Source organism: Buceros rhinoceros, unplaced genomic scaffold, assembly GCF_000710305.1.
Source record: "Buceros rhinoceros silvestris isolate BGI_N320 unplaced genomic scaffold, ASM71030v1 scaffold9321, whole genome shotgun sequence".
In the NCBI taxonomy this organism is placed as follows: domain Eukaryota; kingdom Metazoa; phylum Chordata; class Aves; order Bucerotiformes; family Bucerotidae; genus Buceros; species Buceros rhinoceros.
Window position 1 is genome coordinate 21,070 of NW_010393685.1, and position 12,084 is coordinate 33,153.

At 55.5% G+C, this 12,084-nt stretch overlaps 1 protein-coding gene across 1 annotated transcript in view; it reads right to left on the reverse strand.

Annotated features, from left to right (window-relative positions):
- EPHA8 (EPH receptor A8) overlaps nucleotides 1–12,084 on the reverse strand; it is a 29,064-nt gene that overhangs the window by 11,374 nt on the left and 5,606 nt on the right. Inside the window, exons 2-3 of the mRNA XM_010144950.1 lie at nucleotides 2,768–2,923; nucleotides 1,421–1,756 (exon numbers count right to left, since the gene is read on the reverse strand). Of these exons, the coding sequence (XP_010143252.1) occupies nucleotides 1,421–1,756; nucleotides 2,768–2,923 (492 nt within the window). The remainder of the gene's footprint in view (nucleotides 1–1,420; nucleotides 1,757–2,767; nucleotides 2,924–12,084) is intronic.

Below are 12,084 nucleotides of genomic sequence, written 5' to 3' on the forward strand. Positions count from 1 at the left end.
AGGTGGAGCTGCTGGCTGCCACTGCTGCAGCAGCAGGGGGGCACCCAGAGACTGAAAGGCAGCAGTTATAGGTCAGATCGTCTTCGAGCTGGCTCCTCTGAGAAGCAGAAATCACTGTTGGGACATAGGACCCAAGGAGCTGGGACAGGGTGGGATGGTGGGAATCAGCTAAACCCCACGGGCACGTGTAACATCATCTCCCCAGACAGCCCTGGGCATCTCTGCTGCACCTGCTCCTGCCCTGCTCATCCGGCCGAGCTGGGGGGACAAGAGAGACCAGCACCTGGCATGGGCAAGTGCAGCGTGGCTGGGGTCCCTCAGCCCCTCCTGGGGGGCAGAGGTGCTCCGTGGTGCACAGCAGCTGGTGCACAGTCACCTCCAAATTCCCAATTCCTCTGGTTTCGCAGCATCCACTTTCCAGCAGAGGTGTTGAAATGGGAATATTTGGCAGCCCCCTCCAAGGCATCAGGCAGACGCTGCTCGTCAGCACTTGGAGGGATCATGCAGGAGCACGCCAGGGGGACGGAGCATTTCCACACGGGCTCAGCAGAGTGCTGAAGGAGTGCTACGGGCTGGTGTCGGTAACAAAAGGGCTTTGCTCTTGTGCCAGCCATGAGCTAACCCAGCAAGGTCCCCAGGTTTCTCCTGCTGGCACCACTGCCATGGGAGCAGAAGGGGCTCAGCGTCACAGGAAGTTCCTGCCGGCTCATTTCCAACTGGGAGGATTAACAAGAAGGGTCAGTCCCTGCCCTGTCCTCCCTGCCTGCAGAGTGCTCCACGGAAAGGGGCTTCGCTGGGCTCTGGTCTGGGAACGTGCCCAGGTGACCCTGCAGAGAGGTCCTGGACTACCTGGGCTGGAGCACTGCTCAGACGTATCTCCTGGGGAAAGAGCATTTCACACGAAGTGGTTTGTAAAGAAGAGACATGTATGAGAGGGACTTTTCCCAGCAAACGCCGCTGTCACCTGCCAGGGCCTGGCATCATTGCGAGCTAAGAGCAGAGCATGAACTGCTGCTTGGCCCTTGGGGAAGGTGCAGAAGGCTGGAGGAACAGCCTGAAAGATTCATGCTCCACTTAGTGTTCCTGTCAATAAACAAGTGTTCTCTGTGCCCCCTGTCTCCTGCAGAAAAGGAGCCTCTGCCAGTGGCTGCCGTCTGAAGCAGGGGGAAAGGAGGACGAAAAAGGATGGCACAAACCAGTGAAGGCTAAGAGCTGCCTTGGGCGCCAGTTTGAATCCAGCCCCGCCCCAGCTCCCTGAACCCACCTCCAGCAGCAGGGTAACATCTCCTGGGGGTGCCATGCTCATCACCAAACCAGCCCTTGGCTACTAGGGCAGGCTCTGGCTCCTGCAGATATCAGCTGGAGCAACATCAGCATTGCCCACACAGGCAAAGCCTGCAGGGGTGTCTGCTCCTCCTACCTGCCTGGTTTGTGGTGATGTTGGCGACTGCAACTCTCCTGGACTCCAGACTGAGGTCGGAGACGCCGTTGACAGCCTCCACCCAAAAGGAGTAGTTGGTGTGGGCCAGGAGGTTGGTCACCGTCAGTGCTCCCTGCACCAGGCTCATCTGCTGGGGCACGAAGCGGATCCCACTGCCGCACGCCTCACACTGGCCAGTGTCCCCTGAGCAGCGCCTGCAGACCACGTTGTAGACGATGTCAGCGCGTCCCCCCTTGTCCAGGGGTGGGCCCCACTCCAGTGTCACTGAGGTGCCATTTACACTGGAGATCAGGTTCACAGGAGCAGAGGGGGGGCCTGTAAGAGAAGCAGAGGTTCAGGGTGGGATCTGCTGAGTGTGTGGGGACTGGATGAGCATGGGACTATGGAGAGATGCACCTCGGGCAGCAGGTACCCACATGTACAAACAACGCTGCAGGGAACCCAGAGCTGTCCAGAGGAGGAAATGCTCCGAACAGGAGACAGCAAAGTCACGGACAGGGCTCAGGGTGAAATGCCGTGGAGGTAAGATGGACCAGGAGGCCAAAAGCCAGGCAGAGAAGAGCTGATGTTTATTCTGAGTGAAGCAAGAAGCAATGGGGTTTCATGGGGGAAGAGCCAAGGTGTCGGTGGGCAGTGGGGAACAGGACCTGCTCCTCGAAAGTGAAGGATAAACTCACATATCCTGGGGAGATCAACAATCTTGGGTGGACATCCCTGAGGGAAACACAAGTCATTTGTTGCTGACCTGTCTTTCACCCCGGCAGCCCCACACCTTTGTGCCCTCCTCGACCAACCACAGAGAGGAGGACTCCTCCTGGGATGTTCTTGTCCCCTTTTAGTAGCACTGGGCCCCTCAGAGCAGCCTGTTGCAGAGAGCTGAGCTGAAACCATATGACGAACCCTGGTGCCACCATCCACCCACAGTGAAGGGGAGCACAGCAACGCTTGTGCTGCCCCGTGGCCTCCCAGGGGTCTGACCACCTGTGGGCTTCTGCAAGGGGAGCGGCTGGAACGCTGGCTGGTGAGTGGGCAGGTGAGCTTGCCATCAGAGCCATGGTCTCGCCATGCTCCGTCGCAGGAGAGATCCCCAGGGGGTGAAGCAGACCCTGGCCGAGGATGTTTGGGGAGCAGCAGGATGAGGATAAGGCAGCAGGCAGTGAGGGAGTGCAGCCAAGGGGGTCTCAGCTCATGCACCGAAGGGAGACCCGGGGTTGAAGGTTGCTACAGCACGTTGGGCAGCGTGTTCAGAGGCCAGGGCTCATGCTGGGCTCAGCCAGGGAACATCAGCTGTGACCAAGGATGTGACGCCTGCCCTGGGGTACTCACGCGTACAGGCGGCTGAGGGAGGGTCCAGTGCCGCCCTGTAGAAGCTGCTGTCGCAGCGGCACACGCGGGCAGCCCGGCTCTCCGAATGGCTGTGCAAGGGGCACTTGGCACACAACTGGTCCCCAGGGGCCGACTTGTAAAATCCCAGCTGGCAGGCTGTGGAGGAGGGAAGGGGCAGAGGTCAGGGGCATGCTCCTGGACGAGGAGCATCCCATGACCCAGCAGATTCCACCAGCAAAAAGCTGGACCCCACTCTCACCCCCGTCCCAGTGCGTGGGAAATGAGTCCTTCTCCCCAGCGCCTGGGTAAGTCGCCCTCCTGCTGTCCAGCTGGCAACCAGGCACTGTGAAAACTGCTCCTGTCTCTCCCCAGCTGTGCTCACTGCCATCCCGGTAGCTGTTGTCCCCTGTTTCACAAGCAGATTTGGGTGCCTCTGCCTTTCGTGAGCTGCCTGAAAAGCTTGATGTGCTCTCCTTGCACCCAGGACCACTGCCCAGAGTCCTTCCCACCACAGCCACCCCTCTGGGCCACGGCTTGGTGCTGGGACAGGGAGCCCTGCAAAGATCAAACCAGGCAGCGCTGGAAACCACCTTGTTAACCATCCTAAGAACCATTTATGGGGCAGAGTCATGGCACAGTCCTCACTCCACAGTGGCTGCCACACTGCTCTTGCTGGTGTGCCCAGGTGCCCAAGAGGGGCATGGGGGTAGTTTCAAGGATGACAAGCTCCACCCCTGGAACACGGCCTATGTCCCTCTGGTGTGCTGCTATGCAAAACAGGTTTCTTTGCACAAAACCCTCTATACTTGGTGCTGGTGAGGCCACACCTCAAATACTGGTTCATTTTCGTTCCCTCACTGCCAGGACATTGAGGGGCTGGAGCGTGTCCAGAGCAGGGCAGCGGAGCTGGGGCAGGGTCTGGAGCACAATGTGCTGAGGAGCGGCTGAGGGACCTGGCGGGGCTGAGCCTGGAGCAAAGGAGGCTCCGGGGAGACCTTCTGGCTCTGACACCCCCCTGGCAGGAGAGTGCAGTGCCGTATGGGCTTGTTTCTTCTCCCATGTGACAAGTGACAGGATGAGAGTAAATGGCCTCAATCTGGGCCAGGGAGGTTCAGATTGGATATTAGAAAAGTTTCTTCACAGCGAGGGTGGTCAGCCATAGGAACAGGCTGCCCAGGGAGGTGGTGAAGTCTCCATCCTTGGAGGGGTTTCACAGCCGTGTGGGTGTGCTGCTGAGGGACATCTGGGCCAGGGAGGTTCAGATTGGATATTAGAAAAGTTTCTTCACAGCGAGGGTGGTCAGCCATAGGAACAGGCTGCCCAGGGAGGTGGTGAAGTCTCCATCCTTGGAGGGGTTTCACAGCCGTGTGGGTTTGCTGCTGAGGGAAATGGCAGATGAACCTGTGATTCTGTGAAGGAAAAGCACCTTTTCTAGTTCCATGCTGCAGCACACGCTGCCTGTGCTCTGCGGAGGGACAGCACAGCCGGACGAGCCAGCCTGAGTGTTCTGACAGCACTTGCTTTGCCTCCTCCTGGAGCTGGGGGCTGTGCAGCAGGAGAACACACTCATCCCACGCCGGGGCTGGCATCAGTCTTCTCCGTCCTACCCCCAACTCTCCCAGCAGCCCCTCGAGTGAATCATTTGTCACAGAAACAAACAACTTGTCTCTCGTTAGGAAAATCGATGAGCTCGAGAGTGTGAGTGTTCTGACAGCACTTGCTTTGCCTCCTCCTGGAGCTGGGGGCTGTGCAGCAGGAGAACACACTCATCCCACGCCGGGGCTGGCATCAGTCTTCTCCGTCCTACCCCCAACTCTCCCAGCAGCCCCTCGAGTGAATCATTTGTCACAGAAACAAACAACTTGTCTCTCGTTAGGAAAATCGATGAGCTCGAGAGTGACATGTGGCGTGTCAGGTATCTGTCTGGGGGTGGAAGGATCTGTCCTCTCTTGCAGATTTTGTTTCCAAGTAAGGAAAACCATGCTTTGTCTGGGTCCCTGAATTCATCCGATACTTCTAGGACCAGTTCCAGTGATTCCAGTGTTAATCCTGGCTCTGAGTCATCTCTGTTTTTCCCTGCTGGGGTGGCAATACCTTCATTTTCCCGTCTTTACCCGCAGTGGTCTCCTCTGCATACTGCCTCAGTTTTTGCTTTCAAGCATGTAGAAGGGCTTTGCTTGCCATTCAGCACCCCCGGCGGTCTGGGGCCCTCTGTGCTGGCTCTTTGTTCTGCTTCTAGGTGCTGATTTCTTTTCTTATTAATAACGCTCTGTTCTTTGCCACAGATCTCCCCGGACTGATCCCCACCAACGTATAACTGAGCTACTTCCAGCAATGGCAGCTGAAGGCTGTGCTCAAGCTACACACTTCCCTGGTGGCTTCTTAGTCCCCTCTTCAGACTGCCACCCGCTTCTGTGACAGTTGTGCACCAAATTGCGCACCCTTTAAAGACAGGGGAGAAATATCACCCGCAGGACGTGCACATGCTGCACACGCCAGAGATGCTGGTACCATGGGTTGGTACCACAGGTGGTACCACAGATTGGTACCACGGGTTGATACCACAGCTTGGTCTCACAGGTTCGTACAGCAGGCAGGAAAAAGCTAAGGCCAGAAATGCCAGAGTTTGCCCCCGAATCTCTGCTCCTCCAGTCCCCAAACGGTGTCAGAGCAAGAAGCGGAAATGCCCAAACTTGGGGATGCAAGGAAAGAGATATGACTCATGAGGAAATTGCAGCAGCTTGGGGCTGGCTTTGCCCCCCAGCTCTCTCAACACCTTTCATGTGCTCAAGGACATCAGAAGAGGAGAGAAAACAGGGCAGATGGAACTGGGAGAGGAGGTTTGCTGGACCCAGCCAGCCATTCCAAGGAGAGCCCAGGACACTTGCCAAGCTCTGGTGCTGACTGGTTCCTGTTAATGCCGCACATCAAGAGAGCCAGGGACTCTCTGCCCTCTCTGCCTTTACCAATCGCATTCTGCCCCATGCTGCAACACCCTCTGGTCTGCAACCCCTTGGTTTCAAGTGTAAGAGTGAGATGAGCTGTTCTCTAGTGGGGAGAAATCTGGAGTGTAGCTAGCTGGAGAAAAAAGCAAACCAGATCTCTAAGAAAGAAGAGTTCACAGTTCCTCTGGGAAAGGCTGAAGACAGGGCATGAGCACAGCCCGCCAGATGGGAACCAAGCGATGAGACAGCCCCACAGTCCATGCTAGCCAGTGTGCACACCAGGATTTGCCGCCTTCAACTTGCTCTGTGAACCCCCCACCTTGTATCTGCAAACCACCGTCATCTCTACCCATGCAGGAACCAGGGACTATTGATTCAAGAAGCACTGGAATGGCTCTCCCCACCAATGTTTAATTAAGGGCAGAGAAATCAGTGCTTGATCAGGTATGGAGAGACAGGCCAGCAGGAAGGATAGGAACACGAGCACCGCAGATTTGCACCAAGCAATTGTAATCACTTAGCATTTAATGCTGTAAAAAAAAAAAGTTAATTACCTGTAGCAATGATTCACAATTATTTTAGATGCACTCAGGGGGAAAATTATCCTAAATGACAAATTACAGGTGAATCTGCGCACCAGGGCAGAGCCGTTGAGAGCCACTTCCCAGCACCTGGACAGCACAAGCACGTGAGGGGGCCTGGAGAGCAACTGGAGCTGGGACAGGCACTGCTCTGGAAGGGGCCGTGCTCCTCCGTGCGCCTCAGTGCTTGCTCTAGATGGAAGCAGGACACGTGCAAAGCCTTTCACAGGGACAGGAGACAGGGCATCAGCTTGGAACTTGCGCAAGATATGAAATCTCTACAGCACAGGATGACAAGCATATCGTGCTCTGGATTGAGCTCTCTCATGCCAGGCCAGTGGCATATGGAAGACCCCTGGCTCAGAGAGGTAAGCTCTGGTAAGAACAAACAATCAGGGGAGCGGCCAGCAAGAACAATTCAGTCGAACGCACCAGGTCTGAAATCTACAGGACGCCACAGCCGTGGTTGTAGCACCCATTGAAGCCACCTAAATCTGAAGCCACCCAAATCCAAAGCCACCCACCAGGGAGGTGCAGAACTGTTGTCCTGCTGTCCTCACTGCAACCAGCTGCTGCCACCTGCCAGAAGTGCCCTCCCAGGAGCCCTGGAGAAGGAGGGGATCGTATTTCGTTTGTATGATTTTATACAGTTGATACCCTTGCTCTGTGTCAGAGGATCTTGAGTCCTGCCTCTTGTGGACCTCCAGAAGCCCTGCTACTGATGTCCTCCTGTCCCCACTGCTGTTCTCTCTACAAAACCCAGCCGAGGATGCCTGTCCTTGCACTTTCATCTCACAGTGGTTTTGCACGTGGGACAGCAGCAGACCTTCGCCTACAGCCCAGCTCAGGACTTGCACATCTACACTGTGGTGTAGATACCTGGCTGCTCCCAGTGTCACCAGCAGAGCCTACAAGAACCAACATTAAACCTGGGCTGGGCAGAGCACATCTCCAGCCCTCTGTCGCATAGGTGGATCCCTAATTATCACCCCAGCCTGCTGGGGTCAACACCACAGGGCTTCCACTGATCCCCTCACCCTGCACAGCCTGTTTTTCCCAGCCCACCAGCCCCATGCTCTCATGCATCGCCTGCCCAAGGAGCCCTGGATGGAGCAGCAGGCTCATCTCAGAAACAGCGTGTGCGGGGAGGGTTCTGCCAGCCATCTGTAGTGTGGTCCATTTGTTTCCCTCCCTCTTCATCCTCTGGGGACAGGACAACATCTGCTAATAAGCTGGCAGAGCTCGGGAGATGATAGATGAACCTGTCGAGGATACACTAGCTGGGAACGAGCTGCTCTTAGTCTGAATTCGCCGTCTGAGACGTTCTCTGCAGGTGGCCCTGGTGGGACCACCAAGGACTACTTCAGTGGGTCTGCAAATGTGAGCATCACCCCTGTGTCACTCCCTCTCGGCTCCATCCTCAGTCCAGGTTTGGGCAGGGTGAGGGCATGGCTGAGAGAGTGACACAGGCCAGACCTGAGGCACCAGTACCACCAGCTGCCCCCTTCCCTGACCCTGCAGCAAAGCTGGGCATCTGCAAGCACCAGCAAATGTACCTCCCAAATGTACCAGCCATGTACCTCTCTTTGGTGGTGCTGGGAAGAGATAGAGACGGCAATCAGGGTGTCACAGCCACTGTGACAGCCAGAGACAGGCACCAGTCCCAGAGCCCTCCAGGCTACAAGAGAAGCTAGCACAGAAAATCCCAGCTCCTTTCAACCCATTTTCACTGTGATGCCTCCAATCTCAGCTCCCACATGACACAGGCGCTGAAAGCGTGTTGTTCACAGTCATGTCTTAAAAAGAGGAGTTTGCCTCATTGCTCCAAACCTCGTGTTTTTGCAAGGCTGCGCTCCCCTCTCCCCGCAATCCCAGGTCAGTCCCCGGGTTGACTGATGGCCTGGAGGGGGTTTGGGGGGCTGGATTTCTCAGGATTTTTCAGGTCCCTGGATCATGCATCACCTCACGGCCCTGCTGATGCCCTGCGCATCCTCTGCACTGCCTGGCACTGTTTCACACCCCTCACCACTGCCTCTCCTCTGACTCCTGAGCACCACCCTCACAAAGCCCAATTCCCACCTTGCAGCCCCTTTGCCCAGCTCATAGCCCTTCCCACCCCCAGTGCTACCTGACAACTCGCCACACCACTCCATGCCTGAACGTGTCTCATACCACCCCAGACACCATCCTACATCACCTCCCTGCTGCTTGGCCCTTCTTCACACAGTTCAATGCATCCCACGCTCCTTCACACCCCGAATGCTGCCGAGGGGGGAACGGGGGGACTTTTCACCCACGAAAACTGGCGAATCCCTGTGCGCTGATGTGAATGAGCAAATGGCACATGCAGCAAAGGGTACCCTGCACAGCTTGTGCAACACCCAGACCTCGCAGCCACCATGACAAGTTGGATAACGAGGGCCCTACTCTTCCAAGTGGAGTAATTCCACTTGTAGTGCTGGGCAAACTGGAACCATGATGGTCCAGACTGGCCGCGTCCCAAACTAGATATCTGCCTGGTGCTGCCATAGAAAAACTTGGTCTTGCCTCTTGCCTTGAATTCAGCACTGCTGAAAGCATCCTCAACTCTGTGTGCTTCTCTTCCTCTCATTTTTTTTTATTAAAAAAGAGAGAAAAAAGCCAGAAACATCCAAATCCCATTTTGCTGTGAGTGCTCTGCTGCCGGGTGCAGACATCCGTCAGTGGGAGCAGAGCTGAGGTGACGCTGAGCAGACTTGTGTAGGTGAGACAGCCTGGCACCCTCTCAGAGCAAAGGCTTTTTATAAAGCTGGTCGGGGGAAACGCTGCAGCTTGCAGGAGTCACATGGAAACAGGCGGCCTCATGCTAGAATTAGAAAAAAGCTGTTTCCAAACCATGATCTGGTCGGAGGATTTTAGACAGAATGATCCGGGGCTTCTGAGAAAACCTCAGTTCTCACCAGACCAAAATGGTCTGTTCAGGGCAGAGCGGGGCTGAACAGGAGCCACCCCCGCAGGTGACAGCACTGGAGGTAACCCCGCATCCCTGCTGCAAGGCTTCAGGGACCAAAGATGCATACGTGAAGAGGGGACACACAAACCACCGAGAACTGACTCCCGGCCCCCGCAGGTACCAGCATGTGGTTGTTGGAGGGTGTGTGACCCCCCTCAGTACACACGTGTGGCTGTGGATACACACAGGAGCTGAGCTTTAAAACAGGGTGCCCAGCACTAAGCAGAAGCAAGTGAAGAGCATCAGAGGGGCCAGCGCAGCCCTCGGCCCCGCAGAGCTGAGCACCACCAGCTTTTGGAGCCCTTTCTCCTTCACAGGGAAGTGGCAGCAACAGCATCTTGTTTTCAGGAAGGGGAAGAAGTCACACAAGAAGTGGTGACATGGGTGGGATCTAGATCTCATGCCAAGTACAGAACAAATTTTTGGCACCATCCTACTGCTGTGTGGGCTGAGGAGTATCTTCCCCACACAATGTGATCACACCAAGCCTCTGAACCTGCTGCTCCCCAGTCTCCCACTGCATTTCACCATCTCCAGTAACTGCTGCAAAATGCCGGGGCTTTCCTGCAGGCTGCCTGTTTCTGAACTCCCCGTCAACAGCCTCCCGGGTACCCACACATTGTTAATCCAGAGCAACAACCTGTGATCACGACCTGAACCCGGCCAGATCCAGCCGAAAAGAGTTCAAACAAAAAGAAAACAACCACACTCCCAAACTGGTGAAGGTCTTTGAATGCTGCCAGGTCCATCCATCACAGTCCAGCTGCTCTTCAGCACTTACAGGGACTACAGAGACCTGCCAAGCGCAAATGAAATTTGTTTCATCCCCATCAATGCCCCAAACTCCATCCCAGCAACCCTCTCCCCTCATCTCTGTCAGCGGCTAAACACAGCGAAGTCGGAGGAGAAGAGGCAAACAATAAAATACTCTGTGGGGGACAAAACGCGTGTGGTGTCTTGGTGGGGAAAGGGCAGCTCTGCAGCCATCTCTGTCCTTTTGACTGTTCCCAACCCCCCAAAAACATCGGTGGTTTTAGGTGGTGGGGGTGCTGCTTTGTTTTGTATTCCCAGTGAATGCAATTGGCCACTTGTTGGAGTTTGAGAGGAGAGGTGAGGGTGCTGGAGATGCTGAGGTCACCTCGTTCTGCACCCGGCCTCCTCCAGCTCGCTGAGCTGAATCAGCCCAGCACGCCTGGCCCAGCAGACCCGCGATCCAAACAGACTAATCAGCGGCCAGGTCTGGAAGTGCTGGTACGAGGCGAGTGTGAGTCCATGGATCCCACCCTGGGGCTGGATAATCCTCCAGGGGAAGAAGTTTTTCCTAACGTCCAACCCAAACCTTGCAAGTGATTAGTGTCTGACACAGCTTTACAGTCTGTTCCCATCCAAGGTCTGATTCCTGAATCCTGAACAGTCCCAGCTTAAGTGGAAAACAGGAAAACAAACTGGGTTTGGGGTTATTTTAGGATGCCTGGGATAAACAGAAGGTGGTATCATCTCCCCAGCCAGTACGGCCTGTGTTTCACAACGCGGCTGACTGGCTTGTGAACCAACAGTGAAAATCTCGTGAGTCACTAAGTTTCTTTTATTTTCTTGCCTGGCATCACAAAAAAGGATGTTTTCACAACTCCCACAGTGCGTCTTCGAAACTCTCTGCTCTCTGGAGAGGGTTTATTTTGGCACACTCATGGCAGAAGCCCTGTGGTGGGCACCCAGGGCATTTGTGCAGCTCTGCTCCGTAGGGCAGCCTGGTCCTCTGCCAGCAGGCACCGGAGACTCTGAGCAGGCGTCACTGAGGGGCAACACAGCCACGGCAGCTTGGAGCTGGCACGTGCGCACCAGGACGTGCAGGGAAAGTCTCCTTGAAATCCAGACTGGTTTGTAAAGAAGCGGGGGCAACACAGCCACCAAGCCGGCAGCTTGGAGCTGGCACGTGCGCACCAGGACGTGCAGGGAAAGTCTCCTTGAAATCCAGACTGGTTTGTAAAGAAGCGTGAAACAGTTCGACATGTTTGTTCGGAGTTGCAGTGACAGGGTGTTTTGACACACATTTATCTGTTGTCTTGATACATGGGACTTACAAGGGACATTCCAGGCAGGATCTAAGGGAGGTGGAGCCCAGCCTGAGTGCCCTGAAATCTCAGGTTTGCTGGTTGAGAGGCACATCTGACCCCTGCACACATTTTTGGGGTCCCCTTGTAGCTCAGAGTCAGAGCTCAGGTAGAAGTTTTGCATGGAGCCAGCCCAGCAAGACCAGTGCCCTGTTTCCAACAGAGCAGCCTGTATCGGCTCTTTCACATGAAGAAGCAGCACAAGGAGCTCACGGTTCCTGTGTGATGTTCTTATACAGGTGGGGAAAAACTTGCTGGTAGCAGAGAAAGGAGAGAGAAGCCTGAGGCTTCTTTATCACTCATTTCTGAGTGATAAAGAGATAAGGAGTTTGGGGAGTGAAGGGATTGGAGCAAGGCTCTGGTGGGCTCCTTAAACCCACTAGCAGATCTTTCCTCCTCCTTGCATGCTTCTCCAGCCTTTCTCCCCTGAAGACAAAGCACAGGCTGTGGTCTCCCTGGGTAGGTATCTGGGGGTGAGCAGCATCCCCACCTGCAGTGCCCTGGGCAAGTCCATGCCTCTACCTTTCCTCCCCTTCCAACAGCAGCATCTGGACCATGTTTATTCACACTGCTGCAAAGGTTTGCTGCTGTGGCCAGAGGTCATTGCCCAGCCCAGCTGGAGACTGTGTCCCTGACGTGGCTTCCCCTGCCCGTGGCTTTCCCCCGGGCCTTTTAAACACCCGCGGCT